This window comes from Podarcis vaucheri (assembly GCF_965113315.1).
Source record: "Podarcis vaucheri genome assembly, chromosome: 6".
Taxonomy (NCBI): domain Eukaryota; kingdom Metazoa; phylum Chordata; class Lepidosauria; order Squamata; family Lacertidae; genus Podarcis; species Podarcis vaucheri.
In genome coordinates, this window is record NC_138764.1 from 63629760 (window position 1) to 63654580 (window position 24821).

General features: G+C 41.7%; 2 protein-coding genes across 2 annotated transcripts; both read right to left on the minus strand.

Moving 5' to 3' along the window:
- Nucleotides 1-872: 872 nt before the first annotated feature.
- Nucleotides 873-9222, minus strand: LOC309534783 (acidic mammalian chitinase-like). Its single transcript, XM_082227170.1, has 11 exons — nucleotides 9150-9222; nucleotides 8264-8293; nucleotides 7271-7472; nucleotides 6807-6863; nucleotides 6539-6704; nucleotides 5154-5278; nucleotides 4266-4389; nucleotides 3567-3752; nucleotides 2819-2938; nucleotides 2504-2645; nucleotides 873-1250 (listed from the first exon to the last, which is right to left on the minus strand). Exons 1-11 carry the CDS (start codon nucleotides 9172-9174, stop codon nucleotides 958-960), a joined length of 1470 nt encoding a protein of 489 aa, XP_082083296.1. The 5' UTR covers nucleotides 9175-9222; the 3' UTR covers nucleotides 873-957.
- A 5544-nt stretch (nucleotides 9223-14766) lies between these two features.
- Nucleotides 14767-23650, minus strand: LOC309534784 (acidic mammalian chitinase-like). Its single transcript, XM_082227171.1, has 11 exons — nucleotides 23529-23650; nucleotides 22851-22880; nucleotides 22533-22734; nucleotides 21834-21890; nucleotides 20577-20742; nucleotides 19328-19452; nucleotides 18054-18177; nucleotides 17735-17920; nucleotides 17024-17143; nucleotides 15755-15896; nucleotides 14767-15127 (listed from the first exon to the last, which is right to left on the minus strand). Exons 1-11 carry the CDS (start codon nucleotides 23551-23553, stop codon nucleotides 14859-14861), a joined length of 1446 nt encoding a protein of 481 aa, XP_082083297.1. The 5' UTR covers nucleotides 23554-23650; the 3' UTR covers nucleotides 14767-14858.
- Between the last annotated feature and the right edge of the window lie 1171 nt (nucleotides 23651-24821).

The window sequence follows — 24821 nt, forward strand, 5'->3', positions numbered from 1 at the left end:
CTTTTGGTGGGATGGGGTAGGACTGGTCTTATTGTGTTGTTGGACAAACATTTTAGAGATTTTGTATTCTGGACTGTTCGTTAGATTATTTTTTTTACTGTTGGTTGATTTTATCTTTTTGTGCTTCTTAAGTTGCTTCGATACTTTTTGTATAAAATGCAGATAATGATAGTTTATGTGAAAGGTAAATTTCTTTGAAGGTTTGTTGTTGTTTTGCATTGTGGGGTCACCTGTTTTTGGATCCCCCTCTGTTGTGGGTCAGGTACATGCAGCTTCTGCAGGCCACATGATACTGGCCTAGATGGCAGGCTGTGAGTGTCATGGAGGCCACATGGGTGCCACCACCCACATGGGGCAATCTTGCAAGTAACCAAAAGCAAAGGCCGGATAACATAGTTTTATGGGTACTGGTTCAGCAGTCAACCAGGAAGCCAGTATCACAGGAAGCTCCCCTTGGATTATGAGCTATATTTCCTATGCAACTTTAAAGGTAAAGGGACCCCTGACTGTTAGGTCCAGTCGCGGACGACTCTGGGGTTGCAGCGCTCATCTTGCTTTAGTGGCCGAGGGAGCCGGCGTACAGCTTCCGGGTCATGTGGCCAGCATGACTAAGCCGCTTCTGGCAAACCAGAGCAGTGCACGGAAACGCTGTTTACCTTCCCGCCAGAGCGGTACCTATTTATCTACTTGCACTTGATGTGCTTTCAAACTGCTAGGTTGGCAGGAGCAGGGACCGAGCAATGGGAGCTCACCCCATCGTGGGGATTCGAACCACTGACCTTCTGATCGGCAAGCCCTAGCAGGAGATGCAGGTGAAAAGAATAGCAAAGCCTGCATGTCATGCAAGTAAATTGACACAGAGGAAAGAACCATAGGTTTTGCTGAATTTTATTTCACTTTTACAGCTACATGGAATGTCGGATTGGGAAGGCTATGGAGTTAAAAAACCTGATCACTTCATGCCCAGTTGCAGCAGGAGCAGCTGGCATCAAAGACAAGACCCGTCTGGCAATGCTGCAGGTAAGTCCTGCCGTTCACACAGTGGTAAAAGCTGTTCTTGTCTGTTGGGTCTGGGTACAGGCCTCCGGCTCTGCTAGCACAGAATCCACTGCCTCCAGTGCTGGGGCTGCCACCAGAGCCACTGCTTGGGCTGCCACCAGAACCACTGCTTGGGCTGCCACCAGAGCTTCCTCCACCACCGCTGGGGGCTGGTGGGATTGGCTCAATGGGCTTGGAAGGGGCTTTGCAACCTGGAAGAGAAGCAGAAGGTAAGCCATCTCAGCTGATTTGTCTCTCAAATAACCACTACTGGCTCAAAATGTGAATTCTACATCATTCTGAACTTGATTTAAGGGATTCTGCCTACATGACATGTGTTTGGCTTTTTCCATAAAGAAAACCTGCCTTGTACTTTCTCCCTAGTGTGTGATCCACATCAGTGTGACTAGAGAAGGTGATCTCCTGATCTGCAACTCCCATCAGCCGCAGCCAGCCTGGCTAATGGTCAGGGATGATGGGAATTGTAATCCTAAACATCTAGAGGGCACCAATCAATCATGAGCACAAACAAGAGGCTTTAAAAAAATCTTATTTAAAAGACCTCTGATTTCTCATTCTACTCTAGATCTGTACAACTTGTGATCCGTTGAGCTGAATGCAGGTCACCAGCTATAAACTGTGGCCTGGCAGTTTTTTGAGAACTTGTCTTTTTCTATTTCCAAACAGGTAGCAAGAACTGAAGGTTAATTCAACCTCTGCTTGGCTGTCATACACAGATGGTGGGTCTTGAGTTGTACAGTCCAGCTCAAATCCTTCCAGAACTTGAGGGTCCCTGTGGCTGTAAATCTAAACTACTTGGCTATCTGTGGAGTAGGTCAGGAACTACAGCTCAGTGGCAGAGTACATGCTTTTTATGCAGGAGGTCCCTGCTTCAACCTTTGGCATTTTTAGTTTAAAGGGTCCAGAACCTGGTGATGGGAAAGACCCTTGAGATCTGTGGTCTAGATGACACTGAGCTAGATGGGCTGATAGTCTGTCCTAGCATAAGGCAGCTTCCAACGTTCTTAATTTATGAATACATAGGTTCTGCATTCAGTGCCAGTGATATGATCTCCAAAATATACCTTCTCTTTCACTCTGGACTGCAGCAGCCCTTTCTCCCTGAGTCTTATCGGTCCCTGATTCTATAGGTGTGGTGAATTCTTCTTGGTTGTTTTCCCCCCATCCTTTAATAATGCATTGTATTTTTTTGCCCTTCGAAACCTTCCAAATCCAACTGTTCTCATTCTCTATTTTTTTTTTTTAAGTGCTACCATTGATATCAAAACGTATCGAGCATGTTCTAAACAGGCCTAAAAGTGACTTAACTGACCTTGGTACCTCAGTTTGGAGGTTAGTTCTAAAATAAGTAACAGTGATTTGTTTTTCAGCATTATGAACTTTTGCTGGAACTTTGGCTTTCACAATCGTTTTGAGAGCTTTTCCTGCTGCTGCTGCTACTTACTAGCACTCTGCAGTCCGAGAGCGTTCTTCAGGGTGGTGATCAAGGGGTATTTGCCTTGGTTGCAGAAAGTACCAGTGAAGTCATCCAAGTCAAGAGACCAAACCATAGCACCTGCAAAGTTGTTCTTCTTCAACCACTCAGCCTGTCAGATGCCAAGAAAGATGCCCAAGTCAATCTACTATATAGAAAAGCTGTACTTAGTGGCATTACACCAGCCATAGTCCTCATACCTTGATTTTGAAACTCTTGATGACCCTACCAAGACATTCTAATGCACCAGAATGAATGTATGCTTTTGTGAGATTGGTACCATACCTTGATCTGGAAGCTCTTAATGTTGTCATACCCCAGCCACTCATTTCCCTTGTAGGCATAAGGCACATCTTGAGGAGCATCCCAAGCTTGAGTGGCTCCATTCTTCAGGAAGGTGCAGATCTAACAGAGGAAACAAAAAAGGCACGTTGCAAATCATTGCAGGACTGTCTTGGTTGCTGTCTCATAATGCTATGCGCATAGTGCAGAGAAGTGAACTGAAAGTATCAATGCACAAATCTGCATAGGCTTCATAAAGTATTTCCTCCATGGCTTAAAAAGGAGGCACAATGTGTATCAAGAGTTGAGAATATCTTGCTTTCTGCACAGTGAAAAAAGTTATTATCTTGTCCTCAGTTACCTGAAATTCCTGCCTACCCCCAAAACCAGTGTGCATTAGCCACATTACTTCATCTCAGTATAATTTTGAGCAGAAATGCTAAAACCCAGGTGCCCTAGCTAGTGATATCCATACAAAAAATGGTCCCTTGATCCCTATGGAGGAATTTTTTTCTCGCTTTTTGTCTGGCACTGAGAAAAATCTCACTGGCTACTAAGCTTTAGAAACATTTTTTGCATCACTGGTTTTGTGCAAACAGCATATTTTCCAAGCTATTAGGCCAAAATTTAGCTGTAGCATCTTTGTAGGATTTCTTATTTGATTGGCCTATCTTTAGAATTATATTCTTCATCTGTATAGTGTGATGCAAATAAATGTTTTAATGGATTGTAGTGGGAAAAGTGAACAAACCTCATAGTAAGCCCAGAAGCCAGCTTGTCTTGTGTATGGTCCAGCAGGCCCAGCGCCAGTTGTGGGAGCACCAACAGCTGTGTTGGATGGATCGCTGAGGATGAAGGTGTGTCCATAAGTTGGGAATCCAACAATGAGTTTCTCAGCTGGGGCCCCATTCTTCTTCCAGTAGTTCATGGCATAGTCCTACAAAGGCAAATCATGTGTTACTCTCTGCTTGCAAAGTGGAATGTTAATTTCTGCAATTTTTTTAGGTTTAGTTCCTGGCAGGCTTTGAAGCACCCTGTAAAAATAGGCTTCCAGCTTGGGATGAGTGAATCTGCCAGTTGCAGGTTTTCTCTCTCAGTTTCTTATTTTTTCACCCTTAAATTTGGTTCTCCACATTTCCGTATCAGCGTATGATTTTCATTAAAGCAAGCACTTTTGCCTTATACACATTTTTTTTGCAAAGCAATTTCCCCTAATACAATGCCTTTTTGTATGTTATGTTCACTAGCGTATTATTTTTTAATGCACATCTTATTCTAGTATATGTACTTTTGACACATTATTTTTCTGAAGAATTGCATTGCAATATTTGGAAAAGTGTGAATTTCAAGGGATGGCTATGTTTCAGTTTACATGTTGTTTCAAAAAGTGCAAATTAGGCAGATTGACCTTTAAATGTCCCCCCCAGCCCTACTTTCAACTTATACTTACAACATTGAAGTAGATGTTTCCACCAGTGTCTGCAGGACCTCTGTACAGAGGGCTGTTCTCTCCAGTGTATCTCTCCCAGGAGCCATGGAAGTCATAGGTCATCACATGGAAATAGTCCAGATACCTGTGAGGAGATTAAATGTATCTGTGTCCAGTTCTTCTTCTTCTTCTTTGAAACTATTAGTAATATGTTGAATAAACTCTATGCTTCTAAGGCTTTTGCAGTCTCATCTTCCATAAACATCACCTCTCTAGACCATAGCCCATTTTCTGCTATGCAGTAGCCCCACCATTCTTTTTTCTGACTATATATGATAGCATTTGATGTATAATTAGACCCATAAATGCAGTTCCATAGTGTAAGCCCATCACAGGCCCAGTTTGCTCTTCAAAACAGATCATTATTGTGACTTTGACTTTGGAATATTTGATCATTGGGGTTTTTTAGCCAACCTTCTTAGATTTGTCCTTCAGGATGAATATCTATAGCACTATCAATGTTTTGGTGCTTTATTAAAGTAATCAACAGAGGAAATAGTATCTGTGGCTGCCTTGTCTCCTGAAGTAACTCTGTGTACTAGGACTGGCTGTAAGGTACACTGTTCTCCTAAAACCAGCCAGTATGCTAATACTGCAGCTGCCTCTATGACAGTGACGCTGGCATAGTGATTTTACCAATGAGGCATACTGGCTTGGTTTCACTTTAATGCACAGTGTGCAACTGATAAACAATATGACACACATCAGATGATTCAAAATAACATTAATTGTAGGGGTATCTTCACCTATGCATATACAAAAGACAGAAGTTAAATTGAGAGAGAGAGAGAGAGAGAGAGAGAGAGAGAGAGAGAGAGAGATACAAAGTACCTAAAATACTGTACTTACTGGCCAAGCTCAGGAATCTGGTAGCCTGACTCAATATTGGAAAGACCAGCAGCAACAGCAGCAGTGACCATGAGTCTGGGTCTGTTCACTTGTTTGGCTTCCTTCTCAAAGGCTTCCAACATTTCCTACAAAGCAAACAGTAAGGTAAATGTGAATTTTCTGACAGAGCCCCGCACTCTTGTTACTGTTCGGGTTTGGAGTCAATCCTATGATTTTTAGTCAACAAAATCATTAAAGTGACAATTTCAGACTATAAAAAATGCCTATGAATAAAAATTTCTTGAAAAAAGTAAGAGGTGAGGAACCTGTGGCCCTGCAGATGTTGTTGGTCTACCACCATCCCTGACCACTGGCCATGCTAGCTTATGCTGATTGGAGCTGTAGTGAAACAACAACTGGAGGACCACAAGTTGCCCCACTCCTGTTTTAGGTGTTGTCACAGGAAGCACCATTTTAGAAGAGGCGCCCACTTCTGTGTGAGATACAGTGGTGCCCCGCAAGACGAATGCCTCGCAAGACGGAAAACTCACTAGACGAAAGAGTTTTCCGTTTTGGAGGTGCTTCGCAAAACAAATCTCCTATGGGCTTGCTTCGCAAGACAAAAATGTGTTGCGAGTTCCTGCAGGTTTTTTCCTCCCCCCCTTTTTCTAAGCCGCTAAGCCGCTTATCAGCTGATCCGATAAGCCGCTAAAAGCCGCTAATAGCGCTAATAGCGCTAATCCGCTAATCCGTCAGTGGGCTTGCTTCGTAAGACGAAAAAACCGCTAGACGAAGAGAATCACAAAACGGATTCTTTTCTTCTTGCGAGGCACCACTGTAGATGAAAGCCTGTCTCTTCGAAAATGATGCTCACCAGTTTTGGTTTTTGTAGATAATGATGTTAAAAATAAAGACCCCATCAATCTGAGGCAATTTTTAATTGATAGCAAGGTTTTAAAAGATTGATAAAACCTATTAACTGAGTAATGGGACAGTCGTACACATGCTAACTTAGAAACAGGCTCCACCATCTTCTGTAGGGCTTACACCCAAGTGGTTGTGTGTAGGATAGCAGCATGAATGTTGTAGCCCTATGTAGCATTATTGTTATGCTGCTATGGCAACGAGACCACTCATCTCTGCTGGTGAGAGTGACTTCCTTCCTTGACTTTAGGGCAGCAGTAGGCAATATGGTGCGCTTTATTGTGGACTACAACTCCCATCAACTTAGCCAGCAATGGTCAACGGTCAGGAGCAGTGGGTGTTGTGGTCCACAGTATTTGGTTTTAGCCACCCTAGGTTAGGAGAATAAAGGCAGAGATAAATTGATGCTAAACTATCCAATCTGGCTTCTCCCTTTCTGGGTGGTGGTGGTGGAATAAGAACAACATAATCAGTGGTTTTACCTTAACCAATAAAGTAAAGAGGGACTTATCCTGAGGGGTGCTGCCTCTAGAGCCAGGGTACTCCCAGTCAAAGTCCAGCCCATCAAACTCGTACTGGCGCAAGAAAGTGATGACAGAGTTGATGAAGGTCTGGCGGGTCTCAGGAGTGGCAACCATTGCAGTGAATCTGTAATGTGGCCATAAGAGGGTAGAAGATAATTACCTACTTATTGTGTGCATTCTTTTCTCTATTACTAGGATGAAGTATGCAAGCGTTGCTTCAACTTACGGTGCTGTTCCAAAGTTCCAGCCTCCAATTGCCAGAAGAGTCTTCAGGTCCCCATTCCTGTCATGGAAGAGATTGCAGAGATTAAATCTACCCTATTTCTGGAACAAGGAGTCCCGAGTTGGTGCCATCTTGCTATCTATTTTGTGTTTGTTTTTATAATCTTGAACCCCATTTTCTTATGTCAGACGATCTGTCAAGTAGTCTAGAATGAGTCACTTTTTATTATTGGTTTGCATCCCAGCATCAGCTGACAACCTTGTAGTATCGTAGCTCCACATGTACTCAAACTTTCTTGCTTCTTTGTTCTATGTAGCGCTAGGTTCAGCTAGGTTACAACACTGGCCATTGGATCCCTCTGTGCAGGAAGGCATATGATAGTGCCTTCTGTTTCAGTTGAGCCTCATATAAACAAGGCAGAAGCAGAATGTGGGAAGGGCGGGTGACCATTATTCATGGATACTCACTGGTTTTTCAAGCCATTGAAAGATTTATAAAGAGTGACGTCATTCCATTCAATGGTTGCAATCTCATTGTTGCGCATCCCAGCAAAGGCATAGATCAGGTGAGTACACAGACAAGGGTCAATGTTGTCGGGCTTGTATTTCCCAAGGCCTGGTCTGTATTGGCCCCAGTTGGTGAAGTAGCATGATAGCACATAGGCAGAACCTATCAAGACAAATAGGACAGGTTATAATAAAAGTTTAAATGGAATTGAGCAAGACTGAAGGGTGAGGAGAAGAAAGACAAGTGTGTATTTTCTTCAGCAATAATAAAACATGTATATCTGCCAGGTCTTAGTATATATTGCAGATTTGGCATGTCATTATAGTAGGTGCAGAAGAGCATTCATTGCTGTGATATTTAGGAGGGATTGCTGCAATATTCTTAGAGATAGACACATGCAGCTTAGTGTAATGTAAATGCACTAATTTTCTAAACATATTTTCTTTCAAAATATGCATTTCAAAATCCCCTTTAATGGTTTTGAAAGCTGGGAACTGTGTTGCAACGTTTAGAGAAATGCAAAATACCACAAAAGGCTATGGGCTCCACTGAAAAGACCACAGCCTGCCACTGTGGAGACTGTGGTGTTTTTATAATATTGGGTTTATTTACACATATATGCAACCTGCACCTATGATGGAGGGGTTCACAGCATTAACACCCACAGAAGCTCTTGTTTCTCCCAAAATTACAGCCTTGGATTCAAATGGAAATCAAACATTGCTCTCAAGAGGTGCTTTACCTCTAGGTCACATCACTGCAACTCAACTCTAAACTCAGGCTTTGTCCTTCTAACTATCTATGAGTTGAGGGAAGGTGCCCACCCATTTGCTGCCTCACATAGAGCCCCTTTCCTTTGTTTTCCTTAATGGCCCATCACCCAGGCTGTCACTCCAACACAGGAAGCGACTAGGTGACACTTAGACATTAATTTAAAGAGCTGCTTTCCATACCTATTTGTGCATTCAGCAGGAGCACCAGACCTATAAAGAAAAAGGGAATAATTTGTAAGTTAAATATGTATAAACTTTTATGAGTTGTTTAGAAATCATAGTGTATCACTATTTAACATTGAGAAGAGTGGCAAACAATTTCTGTTTTGATGAAAGACTTTGTTGTAGGCCTTATATTGACCACTATATTATATAGTTATTCAAACACGATTTTAAATAGAAGCACTTTAACTGCTTGAATTTTCAAATGAATTGTAATGGAGGTATAATTTACACTGTGCATGCTACTTGGAGAGGAATAATTAATTTTCTTCCATAATTTGTACCTCAAAGGTATCCACGGACTTCATTGCTAAGTATTATGCAGGAATTTTCAAAAACTGAAATTAATAGTGGGAAAAGAAGGGGTTGATATAACTGAATAAAAATCTGCAAGATTTTCAGTTGTCAGTATTACAGGGAACATACTTGGGTCTCCAGGAATTTTCCCCAACCTTATCTGGAGACCCTAGGGACTGAACCAGGGACTCTTTGCATGCAAAGCATGTGCTTTTCCACTGAACTATGGTCATTCTCCAATGGAGGGAATTCCTGATTTCCTAATATCCCGAACAAAGAAAGCTTTCTCTCCACACTATGGAATGGAAGGAAGCAACACTTCTGGTTTTGTAAGGAAATATGGTAGTGAATGAAATCTTTGCTATAAAATAGCAAGAATAAAATAAACTTGCTCAGTTATTTTGAAATACATTCAGTTAATTAAAAGCTGTTCTCGTTTAAATAATAGAATATGCATGGAAAAGTAAAGAATGAGAATTACAGAATGAGCTTCTTCCACCAGCAGAGAAAAGTTACACCTTTTTATGAATTTCAGATTTGTACTTACCGGTAAGAAGCATCAACTTGGCCATCTTGGTCTCTGTACTGATCTAACATTGTTTCTCTCTTCCTTTTATACCATACACTTGCCCTTCTACCTGTTCAGTGCCTTGTGACCAAAGCATCAGGTGATTGGGACATTCATCTAAAGTTATTGGCATGCAACAAATTCCACTACTAGAACAAAGGCACAATTAAAAAAACAAACTTGGTTATCACTATTTTTTATTTTACCAGTGCTATTGGGATCCTGGTGGAATTAGATTACAGTGTTTAAGTCTCTTTAATTGAATGATAACATATAGAAGTCAGGATTCTATATTTGCTGTACCAGTTTGCTTTTGATTACACTTATAAGTTGAGAACAAACAGTTATATAACCTGTTTACCGAGGACTTCCAGCTGTTTGTCCCAGTTACCTGATTGTTCCCTTGCAAAACTGAACTGTGTGCATGTATTTTGTCTCTTTGAGGGGGCCGATCTAGGGTGAAGGGGAGAGAAGTGACTAGAGGAGAAGGTTCCCCCAGCATTTGCTCAAGAATCTAGATGTGTCCAGAAGCCTAGAAAGGTTTGCAACCATGGATATAAATGGACAACTGACGATTCCTTAATTAGTGAGAAATTACAAGGATCTCCCAACCAGGAATACTCTCTGCTTCCCTGGTCTAGGTTTAACAAAACCATGGTTAGAAAACTGGTTCTCAAGTCTTGTTAGGCTTTCCTGTGTCACAGGAGTAGAACCTGTGACCCTCCAAATAATACTGGACTACAGCTCCTATAAGGGACGTGGGTGGTGCTGTGGGTTAAACCACAGAGCCTAGGACTTGCCGATCAGAAGGTCGGCAGTTCGAATCCCCGCGACGGAGTGAGCTCCCGTTGCTCGGTCCCTGCTCCTGCCAACCTAGCAGTTCGAAAGCACGTCAAAGTGCAAGTAGATCAATAGGCACCGCTCTGGCGGGAAGGTAAACGGCGTTTCCGTGCGCTGCTCTGGTTCGCCAGAAGTGGCTTAGTCATGCTGGCCACATGACCCGGAAGCTGTACGCCGGCTCCCTCGGCCAATAAAGCAAGATGAGCGCCACAACCCCAGAGTCAGCCACAACTGGACCTAATGGTCAGGGGTCCCTTTACCTTTTTACAGCTCCTATCACCATTGAAGAAGAAGAAGAAGAAGAGGAGGAGTTTGGATTTGATTTCCCACTTTATCACTACCTGAAGGAGTTTCAAAGCGGCTAACATTTTCCTTTCCCTTCCTCCCCCACAACAAACACTCTGTGATGTGAGAGAGGCTGAGAGACTTCAGAGAAGTGTGACTAGCCCAAGGTCACCCAGCAGCTGCATGTGGAGGAGCGGAGACACGAACCCGCTTCACCAGATTACGAGTCTACCACTCTTAACCACTACACCACACTGATCATGCTGGCTGGAGTGTATGGGAGCAGAAGAATCTGCTGGGTCAGGGCAAAGGTCCTTCTAATCCAGTATCCTGTTCTCACAGTGGCCAGTCAGATGTCCATAAGCAGGATCCAAGTGCAACAACACTCCACTTGTGATTCCCAGCAACTGGTATTCAGAGACATGTTGCCTCCAACAGTAGAGGCGGAATGTAATCCGTCTGGCTTGTACCCTCTATGAATTTATCTTACCCTCTTTTAAAGCCATTCACATTGGTGGCCATCACTGCTTCTTGTTGGAGCAAATTCTATAGTTTAATTATGTACTGTGTGAAGAGGTCCCTGTGGTTTTTTTGTCTGTCCTAAATCTTCCAACATTCACCTTCGTTGAATGACCCCAAGTTCTAATGTTCTGAGAGAGGGAGAAAAGCTCTATCCACTTTCTCTACATGCATAATTTTATACACCTATATCATGTCACCACTTACATGGCTTTTCTCTAAATTAATTAACATGGTATTGACCTTTTTCATAGCTGCCACACACTAGGTAAACATCTTCATCAAGCTACCCACTATGATGCCAAGGTCTCCTTCCTCACCAGTCAACTCCAGTTCAGACCCCATGAGTATGTGTATGAAATTAAGATTTTTTTTTGTCACAGTGTGCATCATTTTACACTTATGTACTCTGGGGAGATCCTTTTGGAGCTCTTCACAATCTCTTTTTGTTTTAACCATGCTGAACAATTTGACATTAGCAATCTTGGCTTCCTCGCTGCTCACCTCTAACTCCAGATTATTTACGAACAAGTTAAGAAGCATAGATCCAAATACTGACCCTTGGAGGACTCCACTCTATTTATCCCTCTATTGTCCATTTATTCCTACTCTCTCCTTCCTGTTTCTTAACCAGTTACCAGTCCACAAGAAGACCTCTTTTTTCTTAACTGCTAAGCTTACTCAGAAGTGTTTGATGAAGCCTTTTATCAAAAGCATTTTTTGGGTGAGTTGGTGTCCAAGAACTTCTGAAGAGCACAGATTTCCTACCCCTGTCCTAAGTGAACCACTAACTTCTTCTCCATTGTGGTGATTGAGAAAAAGTCATTTTTTAAAAAGGAACATATGGTGTCAACAAGTGTTGCATTACAGGATCTGCTGAGGAAGTCAGGAGTTCCTCTATTCTAGGGACTACAGAACTCAGTAAGCGTCACTTTCAGGTGACCTTTTTATTGACTTGTTCGCACAAAGTTTGTGAGGAGGTCATATGACATTTGTTCCTTGAACATTCATTCAGCTTTGTTGTGGAGGTTATTATATGATATCACATTAATCAATAATTATAACCACACTTTCCAATAACTTTTCCTGCTACAAAGGTCCATTTTTTAAAAAGTAAGCTTGTTGTGCAAGAGCACCAAATACACTTTAATTGCGCCGCTTGAATTTACCCGGTATGCAACTGAATCCCACCCACAAAATAGTGACAGTACGTAAGTGTCGTATCTGATGGATTTTCTACTTGGAATGCTATATCCCACTACAGGTTAGGCATGGCAAATTATTTCAGCTACTTGCGCAAAACAGCTGTGTTTCAGGATCCACAACAGGAAAGAAAGAATTAACATAAAAGGTGAGGTTATGCAATGATCAAGCCGTGCTGTGTGCCTGGTTTCACAGTGAAACTAACAACCAAGCATACCAATGAATTGAATGCTGGCTTGAGCTAACAGTTTTGCTTGTTTCCTGTTTTCCTTGTCAACATTTTGCAATTTGTAAATTATATGGTATAAAAAATAATATTTTTGAGTTGGGTTTCAAATTCAGATTGTTACTGAAGAATTGCCTTAACACTAGAAATTCAAATGTTTCAGAGTTGTCAGCATGCCTTTGTCTTGATTTTGGTAGAAATCAAATGTGAAGCCTCATAATAATCTGTCAATAGTCAAATACCATCTACCTTTACACACAAAAATGTCTAATAGAATCAAGTGTCAGATATCAAAAACTATTTTGTTTATTTCATACAGTTGCTGTAGTGCCAGCCGCTGGGTCAAGAGAGGGTGAGCAGGGCAGGATAAGATAGTGGGAAGATCCTTAAGAAGCAGGGGATATGCAGTTGAGGAGCACCAGTTGCCCCATCATGAATGTCTCGGGTTGGCTGCGGTCATGAGCTTTCTTTGCCCAAAAGCCTTGGTACTGAATGTGGAATGGCTGAACAGGGCCAGCCTGTGAATGTGTCTGTGGCTGGCATTGGTAGCCCATTAGGGAACATAGCATGGATGGATGCATGTTCCCAACTGTGCTGGACATAACACTGCCACACCCTTCTGTCTAATGTGTCCACATTTGTGTGATGGCATTTTAACAACCAAAACCACAATTTCTTTGAGGAAGAATGCATATAGTTGTAGGCAGTGCTTCCCTCGCCCCCCCCCAAAATGTTTAGGGGTACTCTCATTTTCCTACTCATATTGAAATACTGCCCCTCAATCTCTCTCTCTCTCTCCCTCCTCTTAGATTCACAAAATGTTTAGGGATATGCGTACCCCCCCCCGAAAAAAAGCAATAGTTGTAGGGATGGGGGTGAAATTCTATTGTGCTTGCATTTAAAAAGGAACCTAATGAATTTGCACTTTCCAAAACAATATGAAAACTGAAAAACTGCCATCCTGCAAAATTCACACTTAGCTGAATTTTGTTCTGTAGTTGGAAACCAATGTTTCCAAGAGTGCACATACTAGGGGAAAATGGGCATAAAAATGCATTTCTTAGCGAAAGTAACATACAAAAAATGCATTATATTAAGAGAAAAGTCTTGCAAAAATGTGTGCATTAGTCAAGGTTTACATGTTTATTAGGAGAAAGCGGAACAAAAATGCTGAAGAATTTTCTTGAGGATTTTTTTAAAACCACAAATTTCTGCAGAAAAGTGGAGGACTAAATTGAAGTTTGGGGAAAATGGGAAATGGAGAGATCCTTCCATTCCTAATGCTTGAAATGTTTCCATGTTGGACTTGGAAAGTTTTTGTAGATTCCCCCCCCCCCCTTGTTGTTTCCCTGTGTGTTGGTGATGGCAATTGCTCTGCAGTTCACACATTGCACCAAAGGACGAAATACATTATCAACAAAAAGGACAGAAGATTACACAGATCTGCATAAAACTAGCAAATGTTGATTTGTATGTATAGGTACATCTCAGCATAGTGCAGAAGAACATGACAGGGTGACCTGGGTGCCTGTTCAGTCCACTGTCCAGGTGCTGACTTCAAGGCCCCTGCTCTCTCTTCTTACTGTTATTTGTCTTTAAACCAGACTTGGGTTGGAAGACCCTTCAGATGGAGGATATTTTGAAACAGAGGCTTGTCCTCTCTCTGACAGCTCTTCAAATGAAAGTCTGCCCTCTGGAAAGCAGGACATATGGCCACACTAGGCCTGAATTCATTAAAGGTTGCTGCAAATTGAGGTCTTTATATGTTGTAGTGGCAGTCAAGAAAAGCATTGAGGGTTGGGGGAAGTTAGAGGGAATAAACGATTTAATTGCATTTGGTCACCCGATTGCTACAATCCCAGAAATAGCATCCAAAGGGGTAGCTGGGTACATACTATGCCTTTAAAGCACATTTGAATAACATTCTTTCCTTCAAAGAATTCTGGGCATTGTAGATTGTTAAGGGTTCCTGGGGGTTATAGCTTTCTGAGGAGTAAACTGCAACCCCCATAATTCTTTAAGGAAAAGAATGTGCTTTAAACATGTAGTACTGTATATACACAGCTTTACTATGCCTGTTGTAACAAAATCAACAAAGAATGCTGTAGCACCTTTTATAGTTTGTGGAGTGTGTGAATAGAGGATTTTTCCTCACTGTAGGAAAATGGTGATCTGCAGACTCCAACAAGAACACTATGCTGCTACATTTATTTCCCTATATCTAACTAAATATTTACATGAGAGCTCCATACATTGTCTCAGAATTGTAATCTTTGTCATGATTTTCTCTTGCAGCATGTTTTATATTCCTAGCTTGACAGTTTTCTTGCATGTTTCATTGGACACTTTTGGGATGGTAAAAATGTTCAATGTGTTTTCAAAGCAAACGAATAAATTAAATAATTCACACATTTGATCTAGTATGGGTTTTTTTTTTTACAGCACTGCAAGAAAATGTAATTGAAGTACTCGATTCAACGGGAAGAAATACTGAATTTGTGCAGAAGAAACCACAGACTATGATTTGAATGCAATGCATCTTTATTTATCATGCTGAATTCTTTCCTTGCTGTTTACTCCAGTGGAAGGAGTGTGTACTACTCTGGCTGTTCTCTTCATGCCCAGTTGCAGCAGGAGCAGCTGGCATCAAATACAAGGCCACTCTGGCAATATTGTTGGTAGGTCTTCCCATTCACACAATGGTAGAAGCTATTCTTGTCAGTGGGATCTGGGTAGAGGCCACTGGCTTTTCCGTTGCAGAAGTTGCCACCAGAGCTTCCACTTCCACTTCCACCAGAGCTTCCACCACCAGATGGGGCTGCTGTTGTAGCCTGGGCAGGCTGATTAGCATTAGTGCCAAGGGTTGTTGCAGGCACCTTACAGTCTGAAAGGAAGATGAGAATGGCGTTAGAACTTTAGGAACACAGAAGGCTGCCTTAAACTGAGTCAGACCTTTGGGAATATCTTTCAATATTGCCTGCACTAGGAGCGAGGAACAAAAGTCTCATAAACACAAACCTCATTCAAGGAGAATTTAAAATTTAACGTGGCAAAAGAAGCCCTAGCCAGACTAGACATGACATTAACCGCATCTTTGCAAAAATATAACCAGCAGAGAATGTATGCAGGATAATGACTGGGGCTGCAGCCCATGTAGAGGGGGGAAATGTAACCTTTCCCTCCACTGTGAAAATTCAGCTAGTATTTGCATTGAGAGGAAGGCGTCCAAAGTAAGTATGGACTTCAGAGGAGGGATTTCCTAAGGACCATAGCAGAAGAGGAAAGTGTTAAATTCCACCTCCCATCTGCTGAAATCCAGATAATTATCATCACACCCAGTGGATTTTTCAGTACTGGACCAGCCATACTGCCTCAAAAGAAATGAGCCAAAGAGGACAGAGATGAACACACAATAAGAGTCAGTAGCACTATTTCACATACAGATAAAACAAATGTTCCTGGGCATGCCAGGCACTTTGTTCTATCCTGCCAACAGGAGTATGCTACTCACTTGGTGTGGTGACTCCCAATCCAGATTTCAAGGCATTCATCAGGGGGTATTTGCCTTCCCCGCAGAATGTGCCAGTGAAGTCATCCAAGTCAATAGCCCAGACCATGGCTCCTCCGAAGTTGTTCTCCAACAGCCACTTAGCCTGTGAGTTAGACGGTTAAGCATTATGTAATAAATGAGAACCAGAGCTATCTTTCCCTTGAGTTGCTAAGATAGAGAGCATAAACGGCCTGACTCTATACTCCAGAGTTGTGGTCTGTAACTTTTAAAGCTGCAGTTACAGGAAATAGGTTAAGGAATTACAGTACATAAATCCTAAACAGATAGTCTGAAATCCTAACCATATTTGGAGAAAAAAAGCCAGCTGAACTATAAGGAGTTTACTTTTTTAAAAAAACACACACAACAGACTTGGATTTGCACTGTTAGATGCATGAAACACAGTTAATCAAAATAAAGAAATTCCTTCCAGTAGCACCTTAAAGACCAACTAAGTTTAGTTGGTCTTTAAGTTGCTACTGGAAGGAATTTCTTTATTTTGACTATGGCAGACCAACACGGCTACCTATCTGTAACAGTTAATCAAGTTTATTTATTTATTTATTTATTTATTTATTTAGGGAGAAAGTACTATATAATTGTTCCACTATCCCCAGTTTTCCTGGGTGTGTGTACTTGGGTGCAGTTTTCTTTCTACAGTGGTACCTCCGGTTACATATGCTTCAGGTTACATACGCTTCAGGTTACAGACTCTGCTAACCCAGAAATATTACCTCGGGTTAAGAACTTTGCTTCAGGATGAGAACAGAAATCATGCACAGCGGAGCAGGAGGCCCCGTTAGCTAAAGTGGTGCTTCAGGTTAAGAACAAACCTCCAGAACGAATTAAGTTCTTAACCCGAGGTACCACTGTATATGGTCATGGGAGACTTAAGGTGTTGTGCAATATTTTCATATTCTTTACAAATATACAGGCAGAGTATAAATATACAGGTGGAACATAATGGATACTACCCCCCCATTAGGCTTCTAAAAGGGAGGGTGGGGGAGCTTGTTCCTCTTGAGCTCCCTAGAAATCCTTCTGCTCTGACCTTTCAGACTCAACACAGTCTAAACCTGTGTTTTTTTTCAAAGACAGCTTGATGGCATCATGCTCCACAGGAATGGAGAAGGTGGGAGAAGAAAGCAAGATGCCTTCCAGGAGGAGCCTCTGGCCATTTTAGAAGAGTGCTGAATAAGGGCAGAATATGGAGACAATAAACAGGCTTACCTTGATACCAAAACTCTTAGGGTTATCATAGCCAATCCACTGATTTCCTTTATAGGCATAAGGGACTTCCTGGGGAGCATTCCACACAACAGTGGCACCCTCCTTCAAGAAGGTACAGACCTGTGGAGACAAATATCTTGGATTAAGCCAATGAAAATGTTTGATCTAGTTACCCAAGGCTAGCTAAACTATGTTGGGTTATTTACACCCATTTCCAGAAATCATATGAGTGTTTGTTAGCTGTGAGCGGGAGAGAAATGTGGAAATCTTAGTTGGCCTTAGAATTTTATTAGGGAAACAAGGCAGATGCACAAAATTTCATTCCTTCCAACCATGTCAGCTCCAACAGTGCAAAGAGTGGCTTGCACATTGCCATAGTTTAAAGCAGGCTGATGGGTGTGTTAGTCCAAAACATCTGGAGGGCCCCAGGATAGCAGATGCTGGCTTAAAAACAGCACACTTTCTGAATGCGAGAATTGGCCATTATGCTCCTTGGCACAGAAAGCAACAAATAAACACCCATTCAAAAACAGGAACATGAAACTATACAGAAATAAACTGGATAACTATATTGGCTCACAAGTGCAATATCCAGACGCAAAACTGCATCAGTAGTACATAAAAAGCTATAATTAAAAAAATGAAAATGCAGGACATCATGATAACTAACCAATGTTCAGGATCGCTGCAAGAACTAGGCCACAGTTTTACCTCAAAATAGGCCAGCGTCCCAGCTGCTTGGGTGTAGGCCCCACCTCTCCCTGGCCCAGAGGTTGGTGCATCCAGGCCATGGTTAGAAGGGTTGCTCAGGGTGAAGGTGCGAGCATAGGCTCCAAATCCCACCATCAGCTTCTCAGCTGGTGCACCATTCTTCTTCCAGTAGTTCATAGCATAGTCCTGGTGGAAAGAACATTGAGGAGGCAATCTGAAGGCAAATCATGGGGCAATTCTGAACTACATATTCAGCAGCTGAATATGTAGGGTATGATTGATGATAAAGGAAACCCTCAATTTCTGTTCAGTCACTCACCACATTGAAGTAAATATAGGAGCCTTGGTCTTCAGGGCCTGCATACAGAGGGCTGTTCTCACCAGTGAAACCTTCCCAGGATCCTCTGAGGTCATAAGTCATTACATTGATCAGATCCATGTACCTTGGAGGGACGTGAGGGAAGCAAATAGGCAAATATATCAGTCCAGAAATTTATTTCCCCCTAATGAAAACTTTGGACCCTTTCCTCATATGTGTTTACTCTGTTAATTAAGCATTGCCACTTCTATCAGAGAAAAGGGGAGAATCATGGCTGTTGCACATTTCTATCTATCAATTTCAGTGTATTCAACATTACAATTCATTTAAATTTAGGCAAATTTAAAACTGGCCATTTGGCATGCATTGACGCTGTCGTGTGTGTCCCCCCCCCCCCGAAAATGTATCAGATTTCAGTTGGTTAGGATTCTAGCCAGGAGGCATTATTATATGATATCCTCAGCCATCTCTGGTGATTCTCAGGTCCCTATCTTGTTTGGTCCCATGATTCAAATTGATTAGTAAGAAAGCAAAGTGTCTTGCTTCTGCAATAGAGTTTAATTGTTAATATTAATACAATGTAGATATTGCCAAGTTCCCAGTCACTGAGCATGGGGCAGCCTGTCAAGATTTGTGAGATTTGCAGGGGATAGATGCAATACACACAAGATCCACACAGAGACTTTCATTAATCTCTTCAGCATTATTGCTAATGTTTGTTTTTGTCACTGGTGAACACAGTAATATGCTCCAATGCACACATTAATAAGCTGTTACGTATCTACTTCAGACCATGCTGAAGGATATAAAGAATTCTGTGCTGAAACATAATTTGGCCTGTGCATGTCCTCTGCCACATAAGTCACATTCTTTCCTCTTTCCTGAACTGACAAGTATAGGCAAGATCACAGGCAGATACAGTAGTGCTGAGCCATAGAAATAACCACTGCTTGCCTGATATGTGACCAGGACACCAGCCATCATATTCTGGATTTTTCTTATTAGTGTTTGGCAAAGTGAGGAGGCACCCACTCCAACCCAAGAAGATCTTAGCTTTTACCATAGTGGGTAATCACTGCAGCAGAAGTCCTAAGCTATGGTGCAATTGCCATAATGACCAGCCTACCCCAATGCCAGTGTCTTTCCACTGTGTACTCTTGTCTCCTCTTAGGAACATAGGAAACTGCCTTATACCAAATGAAACCATTGGGCCAGCTACCTCTGTATTGTCTATGCTAGCTCACAATGAGCCAAGATATCCACATGCAACTTACTTAGACATCTCTGGGATCTGGTAAGCAGTCTCAATGGTGCCCACACCAGCAGACACAGCTGCAGAGATCAACAGTCTGGGCTTGTTGGTTTGAGAAGCCTCCTGTTCAAAAGCTTCATACATTTCCTGTTATTGGAAGAAGTGTATTGTCACAAGCTACTCCAGGTCTGGATCGAGGGTAGGGGGCAAGAGGCGGCAAGTGCCCCAGGAGGTAGGTTGGGATGGTGGAAAAACTACAGACGCTGTGCCTGCTCCTGTGTGTGTATGGATGTGTGGAATGGTGGTCAAGGGGGAAATAATTATTTATCCTTTTCAACCTCCCCCCTGCTGCTGGAGTAAGCACACTAGGAGGGATAAAGGGAGCAGCAGTGCAGGCATTTGCTTCTAAGAGAAAATTTGTAGCTCCAGCACTAAGCTACTCTTTTAAGAACACACACACACACACACACACACACACACACACACACCCTTATCTGAGTTTTTAAAATCTTCATGGTCTGGTTGAGACTCTTAATCTCAGGGTCATGGTTTTTAAAAAATATTTAAAATGCTTGGCTTTGCGGACATAATGAAGTGATGTTCCAGAATGTAAGGCACAGGGTAACTAAGAAAATTGGGTTGTATTCAATGTAGCATTAAGTGGTTCCTTGCACAAGCAGAATGACTTTCACTTGCTTGATGGAACTTTCTCCACTTTCTGCATGCTCCCCCGCCAAAAAAATCTGTTCTGGGTCCCCCGTCTAACTTTCCAGAGTAGAGATGGGGATGGTGTTGGGCATGCACAGGGGGTGGGGGGAGTGGGCAGAAGAAGAAGTCATTCCACTCATGCAGTTATTTAATCAAAAACTGTAATCACAGTCTCACTTCCCTCTATATCCACTTCTGAAGCTCTCTACCCACCATTTGCCTCAAACTATGAGCATCACAAATGCTGTTAATATTTCTGAGATGCAGATTATTGGAACACGAACAGGGTACTCAGCTACATTAGTAAAGAAAAAGTATTTTATATTTCCCATAATAAAGTTCACAACTCAATTTCCTGAAACACTTTTTTGATGTGTCTAGATCCAGCCCAGGAAAGAATGAGAAAAAAGGTATCCTACCCTAAAGACATAGAGGTGTTATTATATCTGTTTTAGTGATTGTGTTGCCTAGCCAAATAGCACTTGGTAAAATTCCAGAACAAACCTCCTTTCATTGCTATATTAGTCACCTAGATACAGAGAGAGCACATTGCCGAAGCCAACCTTGAGTAAGACTGTGAAAAGTTGTTGGGTGTCAGCGGGGCTGCCTCTGTTGCCAGGGTACTCCCAGTCAATATCCAACCCATCAAAGCCGTACTTGCGCAGGAAGGAGATGGCAGACTGAATGAAAGTCTGGCGGTTCTGAGCAGAGGAAACCATGTCAGAAAACCTGCAAAGAGGAAGGTCGGAATGATCAGTTCCACAAATCTGAAACCATGGAGCTTAATTAGATCTGCTGCTGATGGTCTGAGCTAGCTTTCACCAACCTAGTGCTGTCCAGATACTTTGGATATTGAAAACAGCATAGCCTTTTGAGATTGTTAAGCTTTGAATTCCACAGGAGGGACGGGGAACCTTCAGCCCTCCAGATGTTGCTGGTCTCCACCTCTGGTCACCCCTGACTATTGCCCAAGCTGACTGTTGTTGATGGGAGTTTTGGAGTCCGACAGCAGCTGCAGGGTCATAGGTTTCCCTTCCTGAACTAGAGGTTTTGATTTCCTGCTCCATAATGCTATCCCTGGTTTAGATAGGAAGGGGATATCTTCAGTCACTTAACCTTAAAATCCAAATATTTATTCTTTCCTGATAATATTCCTCACATCTCTTAAGGCATGTTAATTTCCCACATGCATACAAGGTGTTAAGTGTGATATTAAGAAGATATTCCTGTTGTTTCTGGCAGAGTACCCAGCATATCCATACCCCTTCTTGTGGTAAAAATGTGTATCTATGGATTTAATCCAGTATAGAAATGTGTATGTATCTTGTGAGATGAAAGTTGCCCCCTGCCCCTGGAAGTTGCTTTTTCTGACTACTTGGAAGCAGAAACATGGAATCTACTTCCAGATGCACACAAGGAGCTGGAAACAAAAAGAGAGACACAGGGAGCATCCTCACAATACACAACTCTCATGCACATCTACATACATGTGACTAGATTTGCACATGTAAAAGTGGTCCTTGGCTTCTTTAATCTAGAACCACACTGCATTAATTAAGGAGCTGGAAGAAGGGAAAACAGTTCTCAGGTGTGCTAATTTATGGGCCAGGGAAATAGAACAGCTAATGTAGAGCAAGGGTGGAGATGGTGCTAAACAATATGTCCAGATGGAACAGAGGACAGGGCGCCTGCACCAGTTGTGTAGAAGAGGAAATTTCAGCAGTTGTGGAGGTTCTCTCTTCTGGTCAGGGGCTCTGTCCTCTTTTTCTCCTGATCATCCTAGTGCTAAATATGGGAGGGGATCTCCTAGAGGACCTTACTTTTGGGTACCAAAGTTCCAGCCTCCAACAGACAGCAAGGTTTTCAGGTCAGGATTGCTGTAAACAAATTATTTGGAAGGTCATTAAAGAGACTCTGAACCATATGCAAACAGTTACAAGTGGGCTATCTTTAAAAAGAAAGAATTGAAATATCCACACAAACTTTAAAAGCAGGGATAGATCCAAAGAGAATCCCTGTACCCTTTAAGAATTGCATAGAAAGGGCGATTGTTAATATAAAAATGCAACAGATGGCGAGATCTAATTGGACATTTGCTTCTCATTCCTCTCTACACCCCCTCAGAATCTGGGGAGTTGCGAGAGTTTTGGAGCAAATTTAGGGGGGAGCCTGTCCAGGGATTCAAGAAACCAGAAAGCAAATTGTAAAAGTGTGTTTCTGTTGTGAAAGTGGGCAGAAAGTTGCCTGGAGAAAGGAGCAGACACACCCATTTATTACTTTCTTTCACCTTCTGTATCATATGTGTCTGATTTTTGCTAATATGAAAGACAGGTATATTATTGAAATAGAATAGGAAATGCAAAAATTAGGCATACGCCATAGAAAAACATGGAGCTAAAGTTGCATGGAAGTTCATGGGATTTAAACTTAATACTCAATCCTCATTTATTTCACTGGAAATTAATTCTCTTGACTCTGCCCCTTGTGTTGAATGTTGTATGTTGAATGCTGAATCTTACTAGGTTTTGAGTCCATTGATGCCACCGTAGAGAGCCACATCATTGTACTCGATGGTCTGGATCTGGTTGTTTGCCATGCCCGCGAAAGCATAGATGACATGAGTACATAGGCATGGGTCAAGATCTTCGGGCATATAGCGTGCAATACCAGGTCTATACTGGCACCAGTTGGTGAAGTAGCAGACAATATTGGTAGATGCACCTGCAGTTTGAAAGGTTAAAGTCAACCAATGCATTCAAATTTCCTACTAGAGGAGAAGCTTCTTTTAGGTATTGCTTTTTATGGAATAAAATAAAAATAAATTTGCTACAACTTACCCAGCTGCACATGCAGCAGGAGAGCCAGACCTATGAAAGAAAAGTTCCATTGTTAGTTAAACACAAAAGCTAGTCATGTGTATTTCTTAGTTCACCTCAACTACAAGTCAGTGAACAGATCTACACTACAAACTTGCATTGTCTGCATCAGTGTCATAGCTTCCCCCAACAGAATCATGGGAAGTGTAGTTTGTTAAGGGTGCTGATCAACTGAGAATACTTTGTTATAGATCCCTAGGCTTTCTCACCCATGGTTCCTTTATTAAGACTTAAGCGACTTCCTAAGAGATTTCCCTCAGTCTCTTAAAACTCTAGAGCAAGGAATTCCAAAACTTATTCTAATCTATGCCTGTTCTTCTTATTGGAAGCATTTCTTGTTATCCAGCCTAAAAACATCTGTTATAATTTGTTTTTATTCTTATGTTTTTAGTAAGGGGCCTATTTTTCCCTAAACCATCACAGTTTCTGGTCAATTTATGAACATTTTCTAGAATGGCCATCAAATTACTATAGCTAGGTAGTCTATAGATGTACGTGGACAGAAAGACTACTTGAAAGTAAGCTAGGTCAGACTAGAATAGTGTGTTGACGAAGGCAGAGAACAACAAAAAGAGATAGATTGACAGAGAGATGGAAACTTTTGCCAGCTCAATGGTAAGTTGAGCCTGTCCTACTCACCAGTCAGAAGGAGTAGTTTGCCCATTTTGATACCTGTGTACTAGGTTCTTTCATCTTCTGTTTCCTTTTTATAAGAAACATTCAGTTCCCACCTCCTTCTGAACACATATGACTTCAGATGCCCTCACCCCCAAAAATTAAATAGAAAGTTAATATGTAATCATTGGTAGAGACAACTACTGTAAAGTAAATTACTATACCGACCATCCTCTTCACCTTGGAATATTATCTTTCATCCCAATCTTTTGAAGTTTGGGATTAAGCAGGCATGCATTGAAAGAGGAAGGTTATTTTTGCATCCCAGATCCTAAATCAATGTTATACCCTTCCACTCAAAATTTACCAAAGATATTGGGTATTGGATAAGGAAGGCAAACATATGTATCAGTAAGATTTGCTTATGCAATTACAGTGTTGAAAATGGACCATTTAATTGCAGAGAAATGACATTGGAAACAAACCCACGAGCCCTTAGTGAGGCATGAGAGATAACAGCTATTTGGGAAGCAAATTAATTATTGGTTCAGGCCAGTTTCTAATCAACTGCCACCAAGAATTAAAGTACTATGGCTGTGCATAGGCATGCATGTACAAATTCCGTTCACCCCAAAAGCATATCATCCTCAGTAACACATATTTCCCCCAATTTTAATTGGAATATAAATTTAAAATAAGCATTTATACATTTTCTCTATACTCAAAATCAACTCCAAGCCATAAGATTTCCAAGTGGAATATTTTGATTCAATAACACATTACAATTGGATAAAAAAAGATTCCAACTTTCAATATCATTTAACCTAATCCTGTTTCTTCTTTCCTCCCAAATCTAATTAAGGCAATAAATTTCAACACATGCAGAGTAGTTTCAATTATCTTAGCCTATTTTTAAATCAAGGTTGCAATTCTCTACTTCCTTACCTGGGAGTAAGTCCCATTTAACCAGTACGGGGTCTTATATCTGAGCCAATGTGTCAAGGGTTGCAGTGTTTAGAACCATTTGATGCTTTCAATTTATGTTACTTCAGTTCTTGCCATTATTAAATTAGCAGCCAACACTCCTCATGGTGCAGTGCCTGCCGTGGAGAACCACTCTAGCGATTCTCACTCTGTGAGAGAAACAGGGTCTCCTAACAAGTCTCGGCACATTTAACAAACTATACAGTTATTTTGGCCCCTGAGACAGGGTATCTCATTACTTCCTCTCCCTCTTCCTGGCAGTAGAAATACAAAAAAACAATGCATTAGCTAACAGTCCTCTGCCCTTTCATAACACCCCAAATCAGCTGCCTG